This window comes from Cnephaeus nilssonii (genome assembly GCF_951640355.1).
Source record: "Cnephaeus nilssonii genome assembly, chromosome: 6".
NCBI classification, from domain to species: Eukaryota; Metazoa; Chordata; class Mammalia; order Chiroptera; family Vespertilionidae; genus Cnephaeus; species Cnephaeus nilssonii.
In genome coordinates this window covers 59,678,027-59,705,384 of record NC_137077.1, presented here as the reverse complement: position 1 = coordinate 59,705,384, position 27,358 = coordinate 59,678,027, and the positions used below count along the sequence as shown (strand labels likewise).

General features: G+C 43.0%; 1 protein-coding gene across 2 annotated transcripts in view; it reads right to left on the bottom strand.

The window, feature by feature from the left end:
- Positions 1–6,714: 6,714 nt before the first annotated feature.
- Positions 6,715–27,358, bottom strand: part of SRGAP1 (SLIT-ROBO Rho GTPase activating protein 1) — a 262,921-nt gene continuing 242,277 nt past the window's right edge. For both annotated transcript variants that reach the window (XM_079773738.1, XM_079773739.1), the window contains exons 18-22: positions 25,674–25,753; positions 18,525–18,705; positions 16,423–16,557; positions 15,953–16,292; positions 6,715–11,859 (exon numbers count right to left, since the gene is read on the bottom strand). In XM_079773738.1, coding sequence (XP_079629864.1) covers positions 11,482–11,859; positions 15,953–16,292; positions 16,423–16,557; positions 18,525–18,705; positions 25,674–25,753 — 1,114 coding nt within the window. In that variant the 3' untranslated portion in view covers positions 6,715–11,481. The remainder of the gene's footprint in view (positions 11,860–15,952; positions 16,293–16,422; positions 16,558–18,524; positions 18,706–25,673; positions 25,754–27,358) is intronic.

The following is a 27,358-nucleotide window of genomic DNA, read 5'->3' as shown; positions in this document are numbered from 1 at the left end:
TACTCACTAGAGTTGAGGTGAGGACCAGGCACCTCCTATCTTCTTGGAGGGGAGCTCATAGCACACACACTTCTCTCCAGAAATCCTCTTCATAAATCATTCTCCTAAAATCCATAGTCTCTACATCACTGGAGGAGAGTGAGGTATTGGCCAGCTTTTAGTGAAAATCCTTTGAAAATTTGCATGTTGATTTGGTTTCGTACATTAGAATATGATGTTTTGGTCCTTCAGCGGAGCTTCCATTTGTATATCTTGTTACATAGTGGTAAATGCTATATGAAGAAAATAATGCAGGGTAATGGAATAAAAGGGGTATTGGGAAAGTGCTGTTTTATTTTCCTGCAGAATAAAAACAATTTTACATGTATTTAATTTTAAAAAGGTAATATAGTCACATGAATCAGACACGAAAATGTATTAAAAAGTACTCATCCTTTCCATTTCAGTCCCCTATTCACCACTATCTGCCTAGGAAACCTCTGTAAATAGTTTTGCTTTTTTTTGTATCCTTACAGAGTTTCTTGACATAAACAAGCAAATAGAAGCATATATTCTTATTTTAAGCCCTCCTTACACCGATGGTAGTATACCACACACACTGCTTTGCACTTTGCTTTTTACATAATTGTAGATCTTGGAGAGTTCCCATGTGAGGACTTGGAGATCTTCCCCATTCTTTTGTATAGCTGCAAAGTAATAGTCCAGTGTATGAATGTTCTAGAATTTATTTAACCTGCCCCCTGTTGATAAACATTGAGTTTGTCTGCAGTCTTTTGTTATTCCAGATATTGTAATGAATAACTTGATGCATATATCATTTCCCTGCGTGTGAATGCATCTGTAGGATAACTTTGTAGAGGTGGGGTTACTGGGCCAAAGGGAATATGTGTTTGTGATTTGGGTCACTGTCGCCAAATTGCCCTGCACCCGCTCAGTCTGTATCCAGGGTGTTAACTCTGCAGAGCTGACATTTGAGCAGCGAGCTGACTATCAGAAAGGGGCCATCCAGGTGAAAATCTGAGGGAAGATCACTCTAGATAGAGGGAGGTAGGGTAAAGGTCTGAGGCAGAAACCAGCTCAGCATGTAGGAGGGACGCAAAGCTGCCAGTATGGTGGGTGTGTCATGAGGGGGACAGAACAAGAGGGGGGAGAAGGGTTTAGCAGAAGCTGGATCATGTTGACCCAGGTTGGGAGTTTGGATTTTATTCCAAGTGGCATGGGAAATCATCATAGGGGGTTTAACTGGGGAATGAGGTGATGTGCTGTCCATTTTAGAAGATTATTGATGGCTTAAAAAAAAAGTCTTTAATTGTCTGTCTTGCTCAGCAGAGCAGACTGAATCCTAAGTGCAACATAAACATCCATCCTTGAAGCCTCTTCTCAGCAAAGATCTAAGAAAACCGTAGATGCCCAGGGGGTAGAAGGCAAGTAGACTTGGTGAGGTGCTAAGAGCTAAGTCACACCATAGATCCATATCATGCACGTTAAAAATAAAGGAAAAGGGGAGGAAAAGGATGCCTGTAGTAAAGGCCTACAACCATTCTGAATTCGATATAGTCTCCAGCTGCATGCAGATGTTTTTATCATTCATTCCCTGGGTCCTAGGTTCCCTAGCTTGGGGATATGACACAATTCTCCAGTTTGTGGGGAGCTGATTTTGACTTGATCATACAGAGTTCTTCCCTCTGGTTTCCATAGCCATGACATAACGACAAATACTGGTAGAAAAGTTAATGTTAACTTAACGTATCTTTTGCATAATTTCAAATAACATTACATTTTAAGTCAACTCTCAACTCTCTAGGACTTTCCCTGGGAATAGATGGAAATAAGAAAATAATTTCTTCTGTCCTGACAGTTGAACAAAATAGCAATTAAATCACCACCAAATCAATGCCAAGGGGAAAGGCACCAGACCCAGGGAGGGGATGTGCATTTTCACTGAAATGCTGACTTACTCCTCAATTGTTTGGACACCTCAGTCCAGTGCCAAGTGCCTCTGCTGGTGTCAGTGCTGCCCATTTTGGATTTGCTACTTAGGACACTGCTGTCTCTGCCCTGGGTCTGCCCTGCCAGCAGGGACTTTGCTCAGTGCTGTGCTTTGGGCATAACTCTCAAAGGCCAGCAGCTACTCAGCGGTAGTGGCCTCTCGGCCACATTGCATATTGATAACAGATGGAGCCAGACAACCACTGTAGCCCCCGAGATACTTAAAACAAGAAGGAACCTCTAGGGGAGAAATGAGAGCCTGGAAGGGCATCGATGGGCCTTTGGAAATTCTACTGTGACTGGCAGTTGGGGGTTTGGACTCAGGCAATTTAATTCTAAGAGTGCAATAAGGATGAATCGCACCATCAAATTGGGTGGCTTAACAATTGCCTTCTCTCTTCATCGTGACCAATGTTTTCACGCCTAGAACTTCCTGGTAACTATTTTATAGAAACTTTTCCCATCATACTGAATTGTCAAAACTCAATTATAATATCTTCATTCTAAATATATTTTTCAATTCCAGTAGACTTTTAAAACTCGTGGCCTGCATTTGACCTACATATGAATTCCTATTTTGAAATATCATTTATTTAATGCAAATTATTCCCAGAGCCCACTGGTGATTTTCTTTGGGCACATAATCAGATACATTTGAACCTCTTTTTTCCCACATAGGTCATTGGGGACTTACTATCTTTTCTTTATTAACATGCTCTCATTCCCAACAAGCTACATTATAACTTTTTATTTTTCCAAGTCAAAATTTATGAGCTATTATGGTCATTTTACTTATTCATTTTGGCCAGGTGTTCTATTTATTCAATAAGCACTTGTGGTCATGTATTTTGCTTCACACCATGCTAAACAGGTTTTCCTCATTTTTGATCATCGTTATTTATTTATTTATTTATTTTACTACTTTGCTTTATCATCGAAGGATATTTTTTCCATTGACTTTTAGAGAGAGTAGAAGTGAGAGGGACAGACAGAGAGAAATAGCGATGTGAGAGAAACACATCAATTGGTTGCCTCCTGCACGAGCCCCCACCAGAGAATGGGCTGAGGAGGAGCCCGCAACCGAGGTCTGTGCCCTTGACCAGATTCAAACCCGGGACCCTTTGGTCCACAGGCCAACGCTCTAGCCAGGGAGTCAAACTGGCTAGGGCCTTCATTTTTTTTGGTTAAAAATAGAAATACGCAAATACCTCCAAGATAAAATGAAATAACGTTCTCCCACTGTTTTACTCCTAAATGCTAACGTGATTAAACCAAATAAAGCAAGGGTACGTTTTGGCGGTGTCTTTCCTAAGCCATCTTCTCTGGAGGTAGCAGGGGATGCTCACAGCTGCCATTTCCCAGCTGTGGTGGGCTGCAGAATTTGGGGAATTCTTCCTGGTGAAAGAGCTTGGTCTGGACTAGAGCTTACCTTTTTAACACTTAGGGTTCTATGCACTCTACCCTCAAGAACAACTGTTTTAGCTTTACAGGCTTCCCTTGCTATCTGAAAGTAGAGAGTTTCCACAAAACCTTTTGTAAGCCAAAATGTCACAAAGAAGCAATTGCCATTAATTCATATGGAAATTTTTTTGAGAGTTCCCAGACACAAAATCCAATGCGCACATTTTTGTGTGCCACAATCAAAAGGCTGATTACATCCAGTTTTACACCGAGATTACTCCCTTGTTAGCTCTATTAGGCCTTTCTGCTATCTTGGGACACGTCTTGCTTTAGGCCACACCAAGAAAATTGAGATAAAGCACAGAATCAAAGTTTAATGCTGAGATGCTGAGTGCAGTGCCAGGAGGAGGGCTGGCGGGGCCGCTGTCGCCGCCCCTCCAGGTCCACGCTACCTCTGTAACAGCTCGCTGCAAAACAAAGGCTACTTTTGCTTTTCACCTTTTCTGTTAAAAGTGAAAATCCTCTTCAGATTACTTTCAGTTAGCAAAAACAGGCACTAATGTAGGTCTTTCATAAAAGTGAAGTGGTGTAACATAAGCTTTTGGAAAGTGGGGGATACCTGTAATAGAAAATTCTCTCAGTATGTGCACCAGTTAGGCCTTTCAGTTACAAGCAACAGAAACCAACTCTGGCTGATTTATCCAGGAAGGATTTTGTTCGGAGGCTAAAGGAGGAACTTTAACGTTTAAAGGTGGTGATTTGAAGACAGACATTTACCTCTCTGCTGCCTCCCAATAGTTCTCTAAATGACAATAAAGTGCATAAAAAAAGACATAAACCCACATGTTAAAGGGAATAAGAGAGGTAACATCAGGACAAACACACACACACACACACACACACCCCTTGATATTCAGCCAAGTCCCAGCTCTCCAGCAACCCATGTGAAGAAGTAAACTTGATAAACTGGCTGTTTCTTTTTTTAAAAATAAGTTTCTATTGATTTCAGAGAGGGAGAGGAAGAAAGAAATAGGAACATCAATGAGAGAGAATCATTGATCGGCTGCCTCCTGCACACTCCCCCATTGGGGATCGAGCCTGAAACCTGGACATGTGCCCTGACCAGGAATTGAACCATGACCTCCTGGTTCATTGGTTGGTGCTCAATCACTGAGCCACACTGGCCAGGTCTGGCTGTTTCTTTTATTTATTTTTATTATTGCAGAAGGCACATTTCTATTGACTATGTAGGAAGAGATAAAAAGGCTACTGGAGAATGATAAACCTCACCATGATTATTTCCCAAAGATACATTGACCATATTTTTCAAAACCCAAATGGGGATATATGGCCTGTGGGATGGAATTTGCTGGGTTTTGGCTCCCAGGACCTTTTTGGGACTTTAGATCAAGCTTGGGGAACTTTCCACTGCAGGGGTTCCAAGTACCCAGGGTAGAAGGCAGAAAATTCCTTTTCCCTGCCTTCCTCAGATTCTCCCAGGGTTGGCTGGTGTGAGAACAGTGGGAGTTGACAAGCAGACACATGCCCATGGACTCTAATTCAGGAGGGAGGGATGTAGGTGCATTGGAGGGCGGAGGCTCCGACTTGAGGGTGGTGGTGAGGGAGGTGCAGGGCAGTGGCGTCTTTCTGGGAACAATCCTGTATGACTTGGGCATTTGTTCCTGTGTGGCAGCCTCGAAATCCATCTTTCTGGTCCTACCTGCTTCCAGGCAATGGTTTAGTTCAAAGTCATTCCATCATGTTTTGGGAAAACATGTCCTTTAAGAGGTGGGTTTTATTTTACTTTTTGTTCATTAACTTGTTCACATTTAAAGATTTCTGCATACCATACCCACAGTTTAATCAGGAATACTAAAATAAATGTAACACCAAGCGTGCTACTGTAATAGAATTCTATATAGCCGTGAAAGTGAAAAAAAAAACCCTACCGTTATATATCAGATGGACAATTCTCAGACATAAATGTCAACAAAAGAAGCTGACACATATCAACATACTGTGAGTCTATTTATAAACAGGTTATAATGAGGCCTTCGCCAGCTAGCTCAGTTGGTTAGGGCTTAATCACAAGGAACAACAACAGCCTGAATCACAAGGAACAACAACTAGAATCGAGAGTCTAGTCCAGTGGTCGGCAAACTCATTAGTCAACAGAGCGGCAAACCGTGGCTCGTGAGCCGCAGTTTGCCGACCACTGGGTTAGAGCATCCTTCCAATAACACTACGGTTGCTGGTTCCATCCCATCAGGACACATACAAGAATCAATAGCTGAATGCATAAATTAGTGGAACAACAATCAATGTTTCTTTCTCTCTTTTTCAAATCAATCAATAAAAAAAAAAAAAGAAAGTTATAATGACAGGGAAAACACAACCTGTTATTCATCAGGATATTGATGAACTTGGGAGAGGCACAAGCCTAGCTTCTGGGATGCCGATAATGTGTTATTTCTTGATCCAGGTGGTGGGTATATTACTGTTTTACTTTGTGAAAACTGTTGTACCAATGATTTGTGTACTTTTCTGTATGTATTTTAACATCAATGAAGTTCCCCCCCCTTGATTTACATGTTATTTTTTACTCCATAACTCTTATCAATATTTAATCCAGCACATTGCTGATACAGTTTTATAAAATCATTTATGATGTATTGCTAAGACCTCCAAGAGTTAGTTGTTTTTTTTTTTTAGTTTGAGAAAAAAAGTACCAATATCAATACATGGGGGAATTCTGAACATCGTCTATACCTAAGGATTGCATTTCAATTTATTCAAATGAAACTAAAGATCGGCTTGACAAGGTTTACTATGCCAGGGTCCTTAAGAAAAAGATTTCAAGGGGCTGGAGGGATTGAGCAAAAAAGAAAAAATAAAGAGAGAGAACTCATGGACAACAGTGTGGAGATGGAGGAGGGGATAAATGGTAGGAAAGAAAATAAGGAATAAAAAAATAAAATCGGCACATAAAAAAAAACACCAAAAGACTTCCAGCTGGTGAGTGCTTAGGACTGTGCTCTCAGCCTCTGCATTAAGACTCTTCAATCCCTTTTCCCCTTCTACACAGGAGTCTCTCCAACCGTAACTCTGAAAACCTGGCCTCACGGTCATGGGTCTGTGCATAAAGCCTCATTTCAAATTCACAAACAAAAATGAAAAGAGATAACTTAAAAAAAAATGTAGTTTCACATTATTTAATGCAACCTCAGCTCTCTGGGGGGTCAACAGTGATTAGGAAAAAAAAAAAAAAGGAAAGGAATGAAAACACCACAGAGAATCACACCAAATCGAAAGCAGACAAAGGCAGCCAGAACTATCTTATTTATTATAAAGATACACCGTGAAGAACAGACCTGACTGTATACGGAAGCCTGGAATGGTACATGCCAAAATGTACAGTACTATACATAAAAGTGCATTGTCACAACAGAACAACAAAACATTTTTTTTCCCTCCCAGACCTGTAAAAGCATCCCCCTTCATTTCCGCCTCAGAGCCGAGGGAATGTAAAGACAAGAGGCAGCACAGAGAGCAAAGGCAAACAGGCGGGTGTCGGTGGCAAGGGGCGCGGGTGCGGAGAGGGAAGGGTGGGAAGGGAGGGTGCGGGGAGAGTCACCGTGGGGAAGGCACAGTCACAGTCACAAGGAAAACGAGAGTCTGATGACAAGGATGCAAGAGGGGACAATACTGAGCACTCGAGGCACAGGAAGGTGGGGATGGAGGAGCTGGGAGAGAGTGGAGGAAGTTTCAACACTCAAGTAGGCAGTAAAAATTGGAGGCGGTGGGGGGGGGGGGGTGGAGGGAAGAGGGGGGAGGAGGCTGGGGCAACAGTAAAGAGCCAGGCTAAAACTCCTAAAATAGAAAGGCACTTTCACATGTACATACTACAGATGTACATTGACACAATTAGGTAACAGTCACAAGCAGGAAGCTACCAGTACTGCAATTGATCAAATGGACAGGAAAGGACAACACTGATTTCATTAAGTGGGCAGGAGCTACCCTTGAGCCCCTGGGTAAAGAGCAGTCTCTCCTGTTCCACAGCCACTTACCAGGAACAGCTATAATAACCGTCACACAACACACTGAACTCGGATGAATGCTCTAAGGGGGCATTCACAAATGCACGGTTTACGTATTTCCTTTTACTAAACAGTTTCTATAAGCATTATGGGACCCAGTACAATTACTTAAACATACAAAATTCCCTACGTAATTTAAAGATACAGGTACCCATCTCAATTATACCACGTAGACTATTTTTTAAAAAGTATACTAGGGTAAGTGAAAGCTCCATTTCCAGTTTGTTTTACGGATCTGAACAAAGCTGTGCCAACCACCCTGCACCCAGCCTCACCCCCCAGCCCAGCTGGTGGTGGGGCTTTCAGTTCAGGGGGTGACTCCATAGGAGCTCTATTTACACATGGATAGAGCCTTCACTTGAAAGCCGCTCCTGGCTCCCGGCCTCTGCGGTGGGTAACTCAGAGCAAGACTCAGTCCCAAGTGCATTCCCTGCATTCATAGCCTCTCGCTACTGCGTCACCCCAAATATGAAGTCTTCTACTCCCTCAATGGACCCATAGGCTCTTAATTTTTATTTGAGGCTGTAATGATCAGATTCAAGTTTCTTCAGTTTGTAGACCCCAGGGGCGATGTCATTCCCCAAAACTCAGGAGACCAGTACTCTCCCCACTTCCTTCGTCTTCCTGATTGAATTATAAGCCCATTTTTGGAAATGGCAAAAATACCAAGACAGAAAACGGAACCGATACAATCCGACCCACGGGGCTCTATATCCATTGATAACTTCCACGCTCATTGCAGTAGGTTCAGTGGGGCACAGTTGTAAATGATTCTATGGAGGCTCAAGGGGCACCAAAGTCAGATCATATGTGAGAAAACATGCAATTGAACAATAGCGGTGACACTGAACATGAACATGGAGCTCTACAAAGGGCCATTCAACATGTTGAAATAATTTAGAGCACTCACTAGAAATACGTACTAAGTACCTTTCTCTCTATGCTAATCCACACCCTGACCCAAACCAAAGGCCAACTTGGTAAATCTAGTTGGGTGAGTTCCATGGAGGGTACATGAACATACAGTGATATCAGCTGAGAATAGTGTAAGTGGAGTCAGGTAATCTTTGTAGAACCATCATCCCCCCATCATCAAAACAACACTCTTCCCAAACTGCACACGAGGACTAAGATCCTTGAAACTGCAGGCAAAACATCTCAGGACTCATTTTCTTTCTTCTTTCCTCATTCTTGTGCCTTCCACCTCCCCGCTGTGTGCTACCCTGAGGCTGTAAGGCAGGCCGTGTACCAGGTAAAGTCTCGCGTTGCTGAAGCTTTTAATGCGCTTACCGGGTGTTAGTTTGGATACGTTGTGGTGGCCACCGTGTCTTACCCCTGGAATCTGAAAACTTTTACTGAACAAAGTAAGGATAGGTGAGTCCCTATTGAGTTCTTACTCACTCTGAGTCACATCCTTCCCTGGGAATTGGGGAAAAAAGTGCCTCAGGGTGACAGCAGGGATTTGTGGGAAAAGAGACAGAGTAAGGAAGGGATGGGATAGTGTTAGGAGCCGTTTCCTGGAAGGCACAGCCTCGGAGGCTCCGAGGGTCCAGAGCAGCATGTCCTCTGCCATCCCAGGCAGCCGATGGCAGAAGGGCGATCCTCATTCCTCACAGGTGCAAACAACGAGGAGACACGGGAGGATCACCAGGGGGAAGTCTGGAGAATGAAGCTTGGAGTAAGATCTGAAAAGCTATAGTTAAAGCTTATAAGAGAGGCCCCTCTCCTCCCCCTACCAAATAATAAATCCAAACACCTTTTGATGTCCTTTGTTAACATCTTGCACTTCCACCAAAGATGGAAAATGGTTTTTAAGAATCCTTTTTATTTTAATTTCTAAAAGATTTAACATTTCCCCTCCCTCCTCTATTGCTCCCTTTATTCTTTGCTTCTGTTTCCCCAGAGAGCGACAGAGAATCAGCAACCAAAGTGGAATCCAGAAAGAACTGGGAGACTATTTAGGAAAGTTTAAATTTCCTAGGGGGCTCGGGAAGATTGTTTAAAAGGGTTAATGCTATTCAAAGGGTTGTCCTGGCTGTCTCCATGTGGTGCTGAAGGACCACAAAAGCTCAAGAGAAATGGGGAGGGGTTGGACAAGATGCTGAGCTGGGACTCTTTTTCAAAATGGGCCTTTCCCTCCCCCCACCCCCCCAAAAAAATCCCGGATGGTTCTGAAAATGAAGAGGTTTAAAAGCTTAGCATTCTTGGAAATACTCGGAAAAAAATTCACTATTCAAAACAATTGTGAAATTAGGCTGTAGGCAAGCAACCAGAGTGTGACTTTGAAAGGAAAGTATCTCATTAATTTAATCTCTGTTTGCATTAGAATGATTAGACTGGCAAACTGAGGTAGAGCTCAGTCATGATCTTGACTTTAGTTCAGATCCTCATTCTTTCCTGCATGATGCAGTCACCAGTGGGCTGATGAAGTCCATACTGTGTACTTCTTAGGTGGGCATGCGATTGGCTACCAGTTTGAAACCACACTTAGAAGGAAATCAATGGTGGTCCAGAGGGGTGAGTTCTGGCCATCCATTTATCATAAAAAACAACAGGTCTCCTCATCAGTAAGTTCAATGATAGAACAGATAAAAAATGCTCCTAGGCTTACGGATGATATAAGCTGCTGCTGGTGGGGGAGTGGTGATTTGTACCTTTGTAAAAGCAAATTAATTCAAAGCAACTGTTTTAAGATAGAGGGAACTATAGCATAAAAATGGGCTAAAGAAAAATTGTCAGAGGGCCCCTCATGGAGCTAGGTGACTATGGGAATTATGTAGAGACCATATGAGAAAGGAAAAGGAAAAAAAACATAAGTCCTAGTTCCAGGGTATAAAATCGGGAGGAAGTGGTCCTGGAACCATGAGGAACTTCTCCCACCGTGGCCAGCACGGCGCTTACTCCAGTACCGTGGCCAGTTCTAGGTTGGCTCAAAGAGACAGAAGGAGAGGAAAGGTGGGGATTCAATTCAGGATCGTCTGTTCTCTGCAGCATGTTTAAAGGAACCAAGGTCATTTGGTCTGGAGAAGAGAAGGCCGAGTGAACCAAGCACTGGTGTGCTGCTTGCGTTCTCCATTCCCAGAAAGGAAACCCCCAGGGATTCAGTGGAGCTGGGAATATTTTCCAGGCAGTAACTGAACAACAGATCTTGGAAGTAGTTTGTGGAGTAGTGTAACCAGAAAGTCTTGAAGACTAGACAGCTCTGGTCCTTTGTGAATGTGAAGGATGGAGCTGGAAATCTTCTGGGGTCTGGTCAGGCTCGTGGAAGGAGTCACATCGATAACTCTGGAGAACTGTCTCTCCCCTCTCCCAGGTTTCAGGTCAAGCAGTAACTACAGAGGCTCTACTCTCTTCCGCTGAGTCTTTAACCTGGACCCAGGGAAATGACTTACTATGAAAGAGACAATCATCCAATCATTCAGGCCGTGGGTTGAAGGTCCCACTGGGAATGTCCATCCCACTGTGACACCTGAAAGTCTTTAGCATGAGCCAAACCCTGTCCCCCTACATGGAACCACAGGTGCTCACTGTCAGCTATTAAACAATGCCATCACCACCCTTTGGCCATTACTCCAAGTGCCACAGACCAACACTGGTTATACTCCAAAGCCTGGAACTCAGATTCTCATGCTTTGGGACCCAGGCAGTTCTGAGTCACCCGGGTTGCTCTATACCTGAAGCGCTATACAATGCGGAGAGCAGAGTGGTGTTGCCTTCGTTACAAATGGTGCAGCATTGAATTTTCAAGTAAGTCTAAGTGAGTCTATTGTCTTTAAAATGACATATGTCCAGTTATTTTAAAAAAAGAAACTACAAAATACAAATGCCCGTGTTAATTTAGCTAGTCTCAGACGTTATGTTCGAGAACATAGGAAAGCCAGAAGATCTCCAGTTCTAAGCACAAAACTAAGGAAAGTTATGGATCGTGACTTGTCACTAATCCCTTTTCTTTTTTTTAATCACCTCCCCGGATGACCTTGCCCAGTTGTTTTCACATTGTGCATGACTTGTCTGTAGGGCCCTGGGAGGGAGGCGCAGGTCCTATGGTAGGGTTTGTTTTTGGAAGAACAGCAGGTTTTGGCCTCAGGGCTGGAGGCTTTAGCTGCACGCCCATTCTGGGGGCCACCATAGGTTTGAAAGTACTCATCGTGTCACTGGAGGAGCTAGTGCTTCGTCGAATCTGAGGCTCTGAGCTCCTGAGGGCAACGTTGTGCAAAGGGCTGAGAGATTCCGTGGAAGTGGCGGGGGTAGGGGCGTTTTTCACTTGTTCTAAGGTATCCAGAACCACATCGGGGGCGTGCTTTGCTGTACTCTGCCTCTCCAGTTCTCGGAGTTCATTCAAAGCAGTGTTCATCGTCTCTTCAATATCCTGTTGTAGAATCATTAGGAAGAGAGAGAGAACAAACTGATAATAAATATTCACATACAGAAACACAACATTTCTCTTCCAAGCAAACAGGCCAGCATTTGTAATAACCCGAGCCTACAACCCAATTCTTTCTTATATAAAAACACAAGATATATATTTTAAAAAATATATATATTTTAAATTTATTTCAGAGAGGAAGGGAGAGAGAGATAGAAACATCAATGATGAGAGAGAATTATTGATCGGCTGCCTCCTGCATGCCTCCTACTGAGGATTGAGCCCACAACCCAGGCATGTGCCCTGGACTGGAATCAAACCCGGGACCCTTCAGTCAGCAGGCTGACGCTCTATCCACTGAGCTAAACCGGCTAGGGCCACAAAATATTTTTTAATGGTGTTAAGTTTTCTAGGAATAAGTGATCATGTATATTATACTCTATTTTGATTGGGACTGACCAAGGGTTGTCCACCATTTCAGAAAAATCACATCACTAATGGAAGCACTTTTCATGGAATTTGAGTTAAGACTAACTCAATACTTTTCCATCACTGCATTTTTAACTGTATTTATGGTAATTCTACACATTGGTGAAAGCATCTCCCTATTTCATTTGTCTTCTAGTTAAGCATTAACTAAATACATTTATTTTATTTCCTTTAAATTATATTCAGACCCGGGTCCGGGTGAGGCCGCGGGCCCCTGGATCCGGGTGAGCCTGGGCCCCGGGTCCGGGTGAGGCCGCGGGCCCCTGGATCCGGGTGAGCCTGGGCCCCGGGTCCGGGCGAGGCTGCGGGCCCCTGGATCCGGGTGAGCCTGGGTCCCGGGTCCGGGCGAGGCCGTGGGCCCCTGGATCCGGGTGAGCCTGGGTCCCGGGTCCGGGTGAAGCCGTGCCCCCCTTGGGTCCGGCCGAGACCAAACCAGAGGGAGTCGGACCTGCATTATCACCATTTGTCTACCATCCAGAGCTGAGGGGTCAGTGCCGACATGTACTCATAAGGAACTGGTGGACATTGATATTGGGTCTCAAAAGAACTGTTGGTCCAGAAAGAAACTCACTACAGACTGATTTTTTGCCTGTCAGCATAACTATTATTGCCCGTCGCACATTCAATTCTTATAAGTACATCTCTAGTGACACATGATTTCGCTCATCTAGGGGAAATGATGAACAACATGGACTGATGAACAAGAACAGAACCAGAAACAAGGAGGCACCGATCGGACTATCGGGCCTCAGAGGGAGGATAGGGGAGGGTGGGGGGAGAAGGGAGAGATCAACCAAAGGTCTTGTGTGCATGCATAAGAGCCTAACCAATGGTTAAGTTCAACAGGGGGTTGGGGCATCCATGGGGAGGGGTGTGGGATGGGAATGGGGGGATGAGGACAAATATGTGACACCTTAATCAATAAAGAAATTTAAAAAAAAATATTTAAAAAGAAAAAAAATAAATTATATTCAGAGGTTTATGTATATTTTTAAATTAGGTATGCCATCTATGAATTTATTTCAGATAGTAAAGGGGGAATTACAAAATACTTGTTTCAAAAACGTGGAATGTGCTCCATTAATGGATATGCAAAATGTGGTATACACAAACAATGGAATATTATTTGGCCTTAAAGAGGAAGAAAATCCTGCCACATGCTACAGTAACATGGATGAACCCTGAGGACATCGTGTTAAGTGAAATAAGCCAATCACAAAAAGACAAATACTGTATGATGCCATTCATATAAGGCAGTCACACTCACTGACTCAGCAGAAAACAGAATGGCGGCGGCCAGGGGCTGGGTGGGATGGGCCAAAGGGGAGCTGTTGTTCAATGGGTGTACAGTTTTAGTTTCACAAGATGAAAAAGTTCTGGAGATCTGTTTCACAACAATGTGAATACATTTTACTGAGCTGTGTTGTTAATATGCACACACTCAAAAGGTAGAGTGCTGTGTGAGGCAGGGTGAGCGGAGGACCACTGCTCTGGTCTGACCCAGAGACCTCTTCTTCCACTCACCTGGAGCACAACCCTCTGGCAACGCACAGTGCTAACTGATTTCCACACCCCACTCCCTCACTGCATGGTAAGCACCTTCAGTCTATTGATTTAACTTTGTGTCCATAAAGCCTAGCATAGGACCTGGCATACTGTAAGTGCTCTGCTGAATGAATAAACCAAAACATGATGATCACATATGGATACTGTAGTTAAAAAACAAACAAACCCAAAAACTTCATCAGGGATTCCACTGATTTGTTCAATAAAAGAATTTGCATATATATGTGTGTGTGTGTATATATGTGTGTGTGTGTGTGTGTATATATATATATATATATATATATATATACATATATATACATATATATATACACATATACATATACATATATTTGTATGAACATCATGATGGCAGGCTTCATTGTCCTCATGGGAAAATCTGGAGGTGAGACATGGAAAGATAAATAAAGGACACAGCTGGAAGCCATTTTGTGAGGATGACATCACTTTGCAAGTAATTATTTTCATATGTGATTTCCATTTGATGCTAAGCATATGGATTTGTTTTTATAACAAGTATTTGCCCCAGAGAGAATGAAGAGAGCCTTGTTTATCTGTTGAGTTTCTGTTGTTATGATTTGCAATGAAAGGATTTCCTGCCTCTAGAAGCAGAAGGGTTAAATAGACCTTAGTAGGTCTTCCCACCGCCAAGCTCCCAATTCCCTGTCTCTCTAACCTAAATCCTTTTTCACCTGCTTATTGTAAGCAGTGATGTTACGGCTTTCCCAATCATTACTGAGCTGTAGTCAAATGTCACTCACTGGCTCTAAACAGGCCTCAAAGGGCCCTGCACAGAGAGTACTTCAAATAGAGAAAACCAAGAGGGCAACAGTCTTTTTGAGTTTTGCTGAAAGATCGTTGTGCACTTAACATTGGTTCAATGTTTTAAAAACACATTGAACTCCTTATACAATCTAATTTGCTATCCAAAATTCTTTTTAGTTAGGACACGGAAAATATCTTGGAAATTTGTCACATCAGGGCAGGTTTCCTTGGGCGCTTGTTATGAAAAATAATACATCTTTAATAGGTGCCCATATTTGTCTCTTTATTTCTCATTCACTTTCTTCTTTGATCTATTTAGTTTTAAGCTTCAGTGATAGCTGGAAGTCGCTTCAGATTACACAAATGGCAAAGCCTGAATTTATTCACTTCCTTTGTCACTGGCCACACACACATTTTTTAATGGCTGTGTTGCAAAAAGAACTAGAGGGGAATATGGTGGAATTATGGGAAAATAAATTAACTTTTTAAAAAAATATTTGTATTGATTTCAGAGAGGAAGGGAGAAAGAGAGAGAGATAGAAACATCAGTGATGAGAGAGAATCATTGACTGGCTGCCTCCTGCATGCCCCCTACTGGGGATCAAGCCCGCAACCCAGGCATATGCCCTTGACCAAAATCGAACTCGGGACCCTTCAGTCCACAGGCTGATGCTCTATCCACTGAGCCAAACCAGCTAGGGCAAATTAAATTATTTTTTTACAGGTCCTTTGACTTTGTCAATTCTAATCATTAGGAAAAAGTGAAGACACGCATGTACTCAGGAGTGACCCAGTACCCAGACCCGCTGTTCTTCAAACAGCTGACCATCACTTCTCATCATTTACTAATTCGTCACTTCTTGAGATGAAAGTATCAGCTTCTGTTTCGGGGCTCTCCGTGCTGTTCCATCAGCTTGTCTGTTTTACTGCCTTTAGCATGCATTCAGATCTGGGAGGGCTAGTCCCTCCTCATTATTCTTCTTTGCAGAATTTTCCTGGCTATGTAGCAATGATGCATTTGAATGCCCTGGGTCCTACATTTCTGCCATGACTGTTTAAATCTATATAAACCTAATGTACTTGGGCCCTTCCAGTAACACATGGCTCTTCAAGAGGCCCATAGGGAGGCCTTAAATTAAAGAATGGGCTAATTTCCTCTCTGTGTTCATTAGTTGGTTCTATACAAAATACAGGGCTACAAAAAAGTAAACCCTGCAAACCTCCTCCATCACACCCCAGGCACTGAACGTGCACTATTCCACTAACAGCATCCCACCTGAGCGATCATCTCCGGGTCCAGTGGCTTGTGGTCATTGAAGCCTGAGTATTGCCCCGATGACGTGGACCTTCTAATAGGAGGGCTGTCAATCTTCTTGAGGGAGTCGTGCCGGCTGATGTTGGTCAGGCTGCCGTGGCCTGGCCGGCGCCTCCTCTCCGGACTGTCATTGTTGAGGCCACGGTTCTGCAGCAGGCCCCGGGGGTGGCTGGCCAGGTTTGGGGACCCCAGGTCAACTGAGGAGTTGGAAAGAGCATGTGGGGGGTGGAGAGGACAATGGCCATCACTGGTTCTGCCAGGACGCCTTCCTGGAGGGGGTGGCTCTCCTCTTTTTCTTTGTCTAGACACACAAGGAGAGAAAGAGAAAAGTAGAGCTCACCACCCTGGGTAACACTGCAAAGGGCACTGTGGCTCCACCTGGCCCCAGGGGAAGTGGAGGTTCAGGAGCCTGACTACCAGGCTCCACCCACCTGGCTAAATACCCATCCGAATGCCGGTCTGTAGGGGAGTTCATGTCCTTGGATGAAGACTTGTCTTCAGTCACTGGCCCACTGCTGGCCTCGCTGTCAGCTTTTTGGCTCAGAGTGTCTGAAAATGTATCATCCCTGAAGTAACGAGAATCAAAAGTGAGGATGTTTTGCTAGATGAATAGGACACACACACACACACACACACACACACAAATAAGTGATGGCAGTTATGTATGTAAGTCTCTTAATAAGATAACTTTTTTCTTTTTATTATAAAACTAATACAATTTCATTACAGAAAAAGTGGAAAATTCAGATACACAAATAACAATCACCCATAATATAACATAACATCCAGAGACAACTATTGTCAGTATTTTAAAAACGATCCTTCTATACTTTTTGTAATGCCTGGGAGTGTGTGCACATACAGGGTGAGGCAAAGTAGGTTATAGTTGTTCATATGGAAAATAATATAATCTATGCTAATAAAAGCCTAGGTGGCCCTCGTGCGTGACGTCTTCATAAGATGGCCACCACAAGATGGCCACGCACACAGCAGAGGCAAAGCCTGGCGGCTGATCCGTGCAGTGAGACCTGGGGGTCCCGTGGCTCCATGTAGTGTGGAGGAGGTGGGTCCTGGCGGAGGAGGCAGGTCATGGCAGGGGAGGGCAGTTGGGAGCGATTGGGCTGGCAGGGGAGGGCAGTTGTGGGTGATCGGGCCTGAAAGGGAGGGCAGTTGAGGGCGATTGGGCTGGAAGGGGAGGGTAGTTGTGGGCGATTGGGCCAGCAGGGGAGGGCAGTTGTGGGTGATCAGGCCGGCAGGGTAGCAGTTAGGCATCAATCAGGCTGGCAGGGGAGCAGTTAGGGGCGGTCAGGCTGGCAGGCAAAAGTGGTTAGGGGCAATCAGGCAGGTAGGCAAGTGAGCGGTTAGGAGCCAGCGGTCCTGGATTGTGAGAGGGATCCCAGATTGGAGAGGGTGCAAGCTGGGCTGAGGGACACCCTCCCACCCAGTGCACAAATTTCATGCACCAGGCCAGTAGTTAAAAAATAATAAGAGAATAAATTGTATTTTGCATACCCACAAGTGTAAACCTACTTTTGCCCCACCCTGTATATGTATATAGTATTTACTGTACATTATGGATGCTTATGCTTATATACTTGAGATACATAGGACTGATATCTATATCCTATATAATAGAAGCGTAGTATACAAATTGTCCCCTTGACTGGGAGGTCGTCTGGGAGTTTGACCAGGGGGCGGGGCTGGCCCGGGGGAAGGGAGGGAGGCCCTGGCAGGTGGCGGCTGGGGGAAGGGAGGGAGGCCCTGGCTGGCAGCTAGCATCTGCTAGGGACTCTATCAGTGCATGAATTTCGTGCACTGGGCCTCTCGTATACACATAATATTTCTTGGGTTCTGAGGTACACATTTTAACACTTCTAAAATTAGGCCGACTCATGTATTCACCTTATACATTTTATGTGGTATAGTTCTCTTTTCCTTGAAAAGCTGCTCTTAAATTGGTGCTGCATTGTGAAATAACGTGTTCACAAAATAGGGATTACACTGTACATCCCACTTTGTAACCTGTTCCTTTCACTTAATATGACTATCTTTCCATCTTTTAAAATAATTTTGAAATTAGAGCTTTCTCATCAGCAAAATGAAAAAAAAAAAAAAAAGAAGCAGCAGCCAGGAGATGATACTTTTTAAACCTGAGGCCAGTATCTTCTCGCTTGGGAACCGGAATTGAAATGGCAGGCAGACACCAAAGGAAGAGCACCGCTGTTGCTGGATTCAGCAGTGCCACTCAGCTCGGAAAGTCTTTCTCTGCTCGGGTTCTAGGAAACTGGAGGCTTCAAAAGGCCTCTCTCACTAGTCCTTGCTCCCAGCCTCCAGTGGAGTCTGAGAAATGAAAACCTGCTGGCCCGGCAGGTCTGTTATCAGAGGCCCAGGAGCAGGGGAAGAACTGCCAGCTCAGAAGTGCTGGCTCGGCAAGCCCTCCTGCTCTTTTCCCACAAGACCAAGGTCCCTGGGAGAGCAGCAGCTGCAGGCTCCTCTTGGGAGCACGCTGGCCAGCGCGGCCGGGACTACTCACACGTCCTGCACCACGATGTACTGGTGAGGCACCAGCCCGTCGATCCCGTTGTGCCTGCCTTCCCACCAGTCCTCGGACGCTCGGTGATACAGCAGCAGGGAGGCTCCCTTCCTGAAGGACAGTTCTCTGGCGGACCGGCCAACGTAGTCAAACTTGGCTATGGCTTCTATCGGCTCACATTCTACAGAGAACACGCCAGGAAGCGGTGAGGGACAGCGTTGTTGGGAAGACATAATACACTATCTGAAAGGTCTAGGGTAGGCCTTAGAAATAAGGAAGGCCGCTTTAATATCCAGACAGAACAAGGGAATAAACAAATCCTCAAGAAGGAGAAAAGGAGATGCTAAAAGAGATACAGAAAAACATTCTTTGGCTGTCAACAGTTTTTCAGGCAAAGAAAAATGGAACGTTAGATCTTAATTTCCACAGCCTTTTACTAGAGCTATAACGACAGTTTAATAAAAAATAGTTTAAACTTTGCAGTATGATATACAAGATCTCTCCTGGGGTTGTAATATCCTCCACAACAACTCCAATATAATTTTGACATTGATGGAGTTCCCTGGCAACACATTAATCCCACTTATAACGTGTAAAAATCACTAACCCAGAACACCAGGAAGTTTATGTTTTATGTGCTTATTTTTTAAAAAAATCAAGTTTACAAAAATTGCCACATTAAATACTACTTGAATACACTGAATTTCCTCATCTACTTTTTTAGCATTATCAGATCTTCAAACTACCATCAAGTGTAAAGACAACTTTGTGTTCTCTAGTATCAGTAACAAATTCTGACTATTACCTGTGAAATAAGCATAACTGAAGACTGTCCTGTACTGACATTAAAAGACCAGATTAAAAAACTGTAATTTTTAGAGATAAAAGGGTATTCAAGGGAATAATAGTGAGTGAAAAAGCCAATCTCAAAAGGTTAGACACTGTATAATTCCATTTATTTAGCCTACTTGAAAGGACATACTATCAAGACGGAGACTAGATTAATGGTTGCCAGAGGTCGGGTTGGGGGAGGTGACAGGAGGAAATGGCTGTAAAGGGCAGCAGAAGGCATCCTTGGGATGGAACTGTTCTTCTTGACTATCATTGTGGTCACACAAATCTATATATGTGATAAAAGTGAACCAAGTAAATACATATGCAAATGAGGGCATGTAAAACTAGTAAAATGTGAACATGGTGAATGGACTGTATCAATGTCAATTTCCTAGTTGTGGTATTATACTATACTTATGTAAGCTATTACTGTGGCAGGAGACTGGTTGAAGGGTATATGGAATCTCTGTATTATTTCTTACAATGGCATGTAAATCTACAATAATTTCAAAATAAAAAGTTTGAAAAATGTATTGAATTCTGGGCCTAGAATAGAAATTTCAGCTCTGATCTAATTCTGACCACAAATATTGAAGGCAAATAAGCAGACAAGTTAAATTAAACAACTATAACAGGTGCTTTTGGTAATCTGGCTTATTGTGATCTTTCTTCCCCTCTCCCAACATCACCTCATCCTCTTCCCTGCTAATCAATAATAAACAGAACTAGCCCTGGCTGGTAGCTCAGTTGGTTAGAGAATTGTCCTGATACACCAAGGTTAGAGGTTTGATCCTGGTCAGGGCACATACAAGAACCAACCAATGAGTGCATGAATAAGTGGGACAGCAAATCGATTTCTCTCTCAAATCAATCAATAAAAAATGTTTTAAAGTAAACAGAACTAAAAAGGACCAGTACAGGTGGTACATACTTAGAGAACCATATCTACGCTATGAGCAATACCTCATTTGCTAAAAACTGAGTATGCATTAGTTTCCAAATACTCTAGAACAGTGGTCGGCAAACTCATTAGTCAACAGAGCCAAATATCAACAGTACAACGATTAAAATTTCTTTTGAGAGCCAAATTTTTTAAACTTAAACTTCTTCTAACGCCACTTCTTCAAAACAGACTCGCCCAGGCTGTGGTATTTTGTGGAAGAGCCACACTCAAGGGGCCAAAGAGCCGCATGTGGCTCGCGAGCCGCAGTTTGCCGACCACTGCTCTAGAATATATGTGCACACATAATAGATTAAAACCTACCTATCTGTCAAATATTTTCTCAGGAAATTGTCTTCTGTTTCCCTTGGAAAAAAACCTTCTCATTTAAAATAGTTTATTTTTTTCCCGAATTTCATTGCAGTATCTTCAATATCTGTTGTACTTATATGGAATAACTGCCTGAGAGGTCCTTGGGTAGCCAGCTAAGCTTCTTTCTCACTTGATAAATTCAAACACTCTCTAGGACAGGTAAGGCAAATAATAAAAATCAATAAACATTTTGAAAAAGCTAGGAGCTGCCTTATCTGAAGGGCCTGGGTGAATTTCAGCTATACATTTAGTTTAATTTATTTAAAATATATTTTTATTGATTTCAGAGAGAAAGGGAGAGGGAGAGAGAAATAGAAACATCAATGATGAGAGAGAATCATTGATTGGCTGCCTCCTGTACACCCCCTACTGGGAAACGACCCAGCAACCCAGGCATGTGCCCTGACTGGGAATCGAACTGTAAGCTCCTGGTTCATAGGTTGACACTCAACCACTAAGCCACACCAGCCGGGCTATACATCTATATATATATAAAAAGCTAATAAGCAAAGTGTCCCCTCGGGAGATCCACCAAGAGACCAGGAGTTCGATCGCTCTCTATGATGTGCGCTGACCACCAGGGGGCAGCGTGGAATGAAGGAAGGCCCAGGCCAGCAGCTGGCAGCTGGGGAAGGCCCCAATTGGCCCTGATTGCTGGCCAGGCCTAGGGACCCTACCTGTGCATGGATTTCGTGCATCGGGCCTCTAGTTTAAAATAAAGACAAAAAGTGTTCCATCCCTTTGCTAGTAGATAATGTTTAAGGAGAATAATATTTCATACTGCACTATAGTCTGCATGTAGTATACTTTTCAGCAAAGTAGGTATAAAAATAATTTAAAAACAAAGTTTAACCCTTTAAAAACTGACTGTAACTTTAGGTCATATGTTAACACTCTGGTATTCCATCCAAAAATTATATTTTCTTTATTAAAACAATATCAATTGCAACTTTATTAAACATCTACCAGTCTGCATCATAGAGGAGGAATATAACTTTATATTCAAAGAGTGTGCTTTTTAGTTTGTTCTAAATTTGCAGATACAGAAAAAATGCTGGTTGATCTGAGATGACAGATACCAAATTTTTTTTACCTCAGTTCTCCCTGGGGGGCAGAAATAAACATGTTCATGGTGTAGGGATACAAATAGACACACACATGGAAGAATGAAGACATGCCAATTCATTAAAAAGAACTTCATGACATGTAATTTATAAATTCCTATATGAACACCCCATCTGTTAAAATTTTGTTTTATTAGAAAAGGAAAGATACCAGCCCATATCACAGTGTACAATCCATGTACTTGTCAATGGGAAATGAAGAGAGAACCATTAATGTTCTTGAATGCCACTCAATCATACACTGTCAACACTGGCCAAAGGATATTTAAGACTATTTAATAGATATACACATATTTTTTTTCATAATTTCATAATCATAACCTCTGTGCTCCTAATCTCTTCTTTTTACTTTTTGAAACAACTAGCAACAGGATCATCAGTTTTTGCTTGTTTAGTTCAAATGTGGAGAGGTTATGAAAGAATAACCAGATGAATCAGAAGTACATTTTATTGGTAACCCTGCTAATCAACTAGTAATTCTGAGCAATTTCATTATTTTGGCTCTTTCTGCTCCCATGAGAGTCATTTCACAGTCAAGTGTCAATCATAACCTATTTGTACACATCTTAGTCTAGTCATTGCAGAGCAAATCAATCTCAGGGCATGGCAACACACCACATGCCTTTCACAGAGAGGGTAACATGGCCCTTTAAGGTTGGGCAGAGACTGCAGAATGCTGCTACTATCAATGACAATAACAATAAGAGTGTAATATGATAGCTTCATTTTTATGCATGGCCGTTATAATTTTGTGCAAAGGGGAAAAAAATCCAGTAGAGTATTTACATTTCTTCTAATTTTATAAGAAATGCTAGTACGTCACACTTTCCCGCTGGGGCCTTGCTGTCCCTGCCACTTTTCCTCCTTGATCTGTTACCCACTGCCCTTGCAGACGACAGTTTTGTTCTGTAACAGCCTCTCTTTTTGGAAACAAAAGCTATTCTCTCTAGTGATACCGTGACAAAGAAAAGAAAATAAATACCTGAGCAATAAAAAAGATAATCAATACTCTAATTAATTTAGCGACAGGACTTTAGGGGCTGGCTGTGGGGAAGGGTGTCTGACCTTTATAAGCAATGCTTTTCTTTAACAAAATCAGAAGAACATGATCAAAATGTTATCTAAGACGCAGGGCCCCCAGCAAAGCTTTTCTTTTACAGTCAAGAGGTAAGAACAACAGACAGATGGCACGGTGGAGAGGGTGATGTTTGAAAAAGGGACGGCTGAGGCTTTGTCTTCTCCTGCCACGGGGGAGAGCAAGGAAACACTTAGAGAAGTCATCAATGAAAAAGGAATGAATCATATAGAGCAACAAAGAAACTCAAGACAAAAGACTAAATGGTAGCAGAGGTAGGGCTCAGAGACTTTCAAAAGCAACATCACAGCTCTCACTTGAAAGAATATCTTCTAACTTAAGCTCTGAAAATGTCAACTCATTCTACTTTTAAAAACACAAAGAAACTTTCCTTTTATAGCAGAGGGCAGAGACACACTAGACACCCTGATTACCCTCCTGTTGAAGTCAACTAAAAAATGTTGTATTGAGCCTGGCCTGAGTGGCTGAACCAGGAGGTCACTGGTTCGATTCCAGGTCAGGGTACATGCCTGGGTTGCGGGCTTGATCCCTAGTAGGGGGGTGTGCAGGAGGCAGCCGATCAATGATTCTCTCTCATCATTGATGTTTCTATCTCTCTCCCTCTCCCTTCCTCTCTGGAATCAATAAAAATATATTTAAAAACGAATGTTGGATTGAAAAAAAAAAACATTTTGAGATGGCATTGGAGCCATCATAATACTAAGGAATACTAAAGACCAAAAACTCAATGAAAGTGGGAATCCAGTGAAGTAAACAGAACACTAGAAAATGTTAGTCATAGTTTGTCCTGAGGGCATTTTCCCTGCCTGGTTAATTTAAGCTTTTGTGAAAAACAAAACCTGAAAAGATTTAAAAGAGCATATGGGAGAATTCTCTTCATTACCTCAGGGTGCAGAAGGATATTCTTAAAGGAGACACAAAGTGAAAAGTACCTCTAACTCCTTTAAAATTAAGACCCTCTCTTTAGCAAAAGATATAATAAGCACATGAAAGACAAGCTACAGAGCAGAAGGTATTTGTAAAATATAGATCCAGTAAAAGACCTGTTCCAGAACCATAATAACTCTTACAAATAAGAAACTCTCACAAATAAGGAAAATACCAAAACCAAACCAAGCTAAATAACATTTTAAAAGCCCAGAGAAACTAATAATGGACCAATGGGCCATAATGCGCAAAAGACTTGATAGGAATTTCACACAAAAAAGAAATCTAAACATATAAAAATGAGTATATCTGTATTAACCATGTTTTTTATTTTCTGTATTCAGACATCTGGGCCTTGTTGGCCCTGGAGGGACTGTCCTTCCCAGGTCAGCCAATTCCTACACCTGGAGTGTGCCTTCCCAATACAATCCACCCAATCCACAGCCCCCCCCCCCCCCCCCCCCAACCAGCTCCTCTCCAGGATTCTCACACGCTGGGCCACCATCCCCCTGCGCTAATCACCTCGGGGCCAGGTACAAGGAGAGACAAGGAGAGTCTATGCCCCAGAGCTTGCTGAAATTGTTCCAGCCTGCTTATCTAGCCTCTCCTGTTCCTGTGGAAACCGAAACAAAGGCTCCTGCCCAGTTGCTCCCTCTCCTGCCTCCTGACAGACTCTGGCACTTTATGCTGTGGCCACCCAAGGGTGCTGTGCTCCTTCCTCATGGGAGCTGTGAGAAACAACGTATCTTCAATGGCAACCTCCTGATCTGAAGGCCTCCCTATGCCCCAATTTTCTATTAACAGACTGTAGTTTAAAACATCTTCATCAGTAAACCAGAGAAATGCAATTTAAATCACAATGAAATACAATTTCACACTGACAATATTGGCAGAGATGACAATAGTTGATAAAATCAAGTGTTGATGAATATACACACAACTGAAAGGCTGATACACAGCTGGGGGAAGTGTATACCATTACAACTATTTTCATAAGCTTATTCCTAGGTGTGTACATCCGAGAGAAACGCCTGTACGTTTGCAGTGGGATGCATACGCAAAATATTCATCGCAGCACTGTTTTTAATGGCAAAAAAGAGAACACCCCATATATCCTATCTAATAAAAGGTAATATGCAAATTAACCATCACTCCGTCACAAAGATGGTGGCATCCATAGCCACAAGATGGAGGCGCCCAGTCCCGGGCAGGGGGGGGGGGGGGGGGCGGGGCGCGCAAGGCGGCCGCTGAGAGTAAGCAGCGTGAGCGGCCTGGCAGAATGCTTGCGTCATCGCCCCAGCGACGAGGCAAGCATTCCGCGCCCGGCCGTGGATGGGCCTCTGGGCCGCGGAGAGCCTCTGGGCGGCGGGCGCGGAGCGGCCAGGCCCCGCAGAGAGCTACTGGTGCACGGATTCGTGCGCAGGGCTACTAATTCATCAATAACAAAACATATAAGCACAATGAAATATTATACCGTAGTCAATTAAATGATTATAACTATATGCAACGATGTGGATGAATCTCTGGAACATATTACTGAGTAGAAAAAAATAATGGGAAAAATGTACAGTATGTTTCCATTTATAGGAAGTTCAATAAAATAGGAAATGAAACAACAAACCATTTAAACACACAGACATATGGAGGCTACCCTTGGGGGTGAGGATGGCAGTGGCATTAGGGGAGCACAAAGGTAATGATGCCTTTTTTCTTAAAACTTGGTGGTTCCACGAGTGTTCACTGTAATGTTATTCTTCATACTCTACACCTATTTTATAAAAATTCTTTTGTTTCTCCTGAATTCTTAATATAAGCAGTTCTTAAAAAAGGATCTAAGACTCGTTTTTATAACATACCGTCCTCACTGGTGTGGGTCTCGGTACCAGCATCCTGATCCACTTCCTCCAATGTACCGTGCTCACTGTAGGGGCTGTCGCTGTGGAGTGGAAATAGAAATGCATGTGAAACCGAAGTGGAAAGAATTTAAAAAATGAACAATTGCTACTGTAAGGAAACATATAAGGCTTGGGATGGCCAGAGTTATTGGACAGCCTCTCGGTGGAATGCTGGAGCCTCCAGGGACCATCTGGCCCCTCGGCAGTGTGTGTCCCTTCGGGCGGGACACAAAGGTTGTTTTACAACTCTGCAAAGACAAAGCTAACTTGTAGGAAACTTGCAGCCCTATAAGTAACTCTAATCCACAGAAATGAAAATTTGTCAAGTTCTCGTGGGATATTTGCCCTATGAATGCACCCGTTTTTGCAAATTCATTTCAACATTCCTTACCACATATTAATAAATGGCTCTTTGATTTCTGCTTTGAATTAATTGTATTTTTTCTATCTTTTCTTCACAGATGTTCATTGTATATTTGTGTGAGAGTTATGATTTTATCCTTTCAAAAATTCACCCTGGTTCGGCTGGTGTGGCTCAGTGGTTGAATGTCAACCTATGAACCAGGAGGTCACGGTTCAATTCCTGGTCAGGGCACATGCCCAGGTTGCGGGCTCCATCCTTAGTGTGGGGTGTATGGGAGGCAGCCGATCAGTGATTCTCTCTCATCATTAATGTTTCTATTTCTGTCTCTCCCTCTCCCTTCCTCTCTGAAATGAATTAAACAAACAAACAAAAAACTCACCTTTTAACATGACCACCTCTTAAAGGGTCGTAAGGAAGACCACCACCTCTTCTCAAATGCATGCTGATAAATGAAATATGCACTGGACACAAATACAAACGTGACTTTGCTGCAAAAGCCCATTTATATTGCTAGCGTTGGGTAACAAGGGTAACTGTTATATTATTGACTTTCTGTTCAGAATGAGCAATACCCATAGAGAACACTATGTACAGGAGAAGAACATAAGCACAGGTTACTGCTGCAAGACTCTTTATTATGGGGATATTTTGTAAAAAAGCAGCAACCACAAAAAGTACAGAAAATCAAATAATACTGATCAGACATCTACATGCTTATTCATTCATCTTCTCAGCGCCAAGCTCAGGCAGTACCTTGTACATAGTTAAGTGCAGGGTAAAGTAAATAGTTTTGAATTGAATTTCATGTGTAAAATTGCTGGATATACTATAGAACTGGCATGTGTCATCCTTTGTGGTTAATTTAGAAAGCAGTACTTCTGGAAAGAGTCAATGCTCAGTTTTCTTAAGGCACATGACCACACTGTGGTTTAAGATCACATTGTGGTTTAAGTAAAAAATAAGTGTACCTTTAGTTACTTAAGATCTTTCAGCTACTTATTCTATTTCTGCTTAATCCCTGGGAAGGCAAAGGGAAACAAAGAGGGTCGAGAATGAAGGCTCAGACATGTCAATTTCCAGCCATTCCTGCATGTGAGCTTCGCAGGGCAGTTTCCGAGTGAGGCTGAGAGGCAGCTGTTAAGGGGGAGGACTCGTGTGGGTTTGGAATCAGACAGTGGGCTGTCTCCAGTTACTACCAGTCATTGGACAAGCTCCTTGGTCTCTCTTAACTTAGTTGGTAGAGTGACTGTGAGGAGTAAGAGAGATCATATGCCCTGAGGAG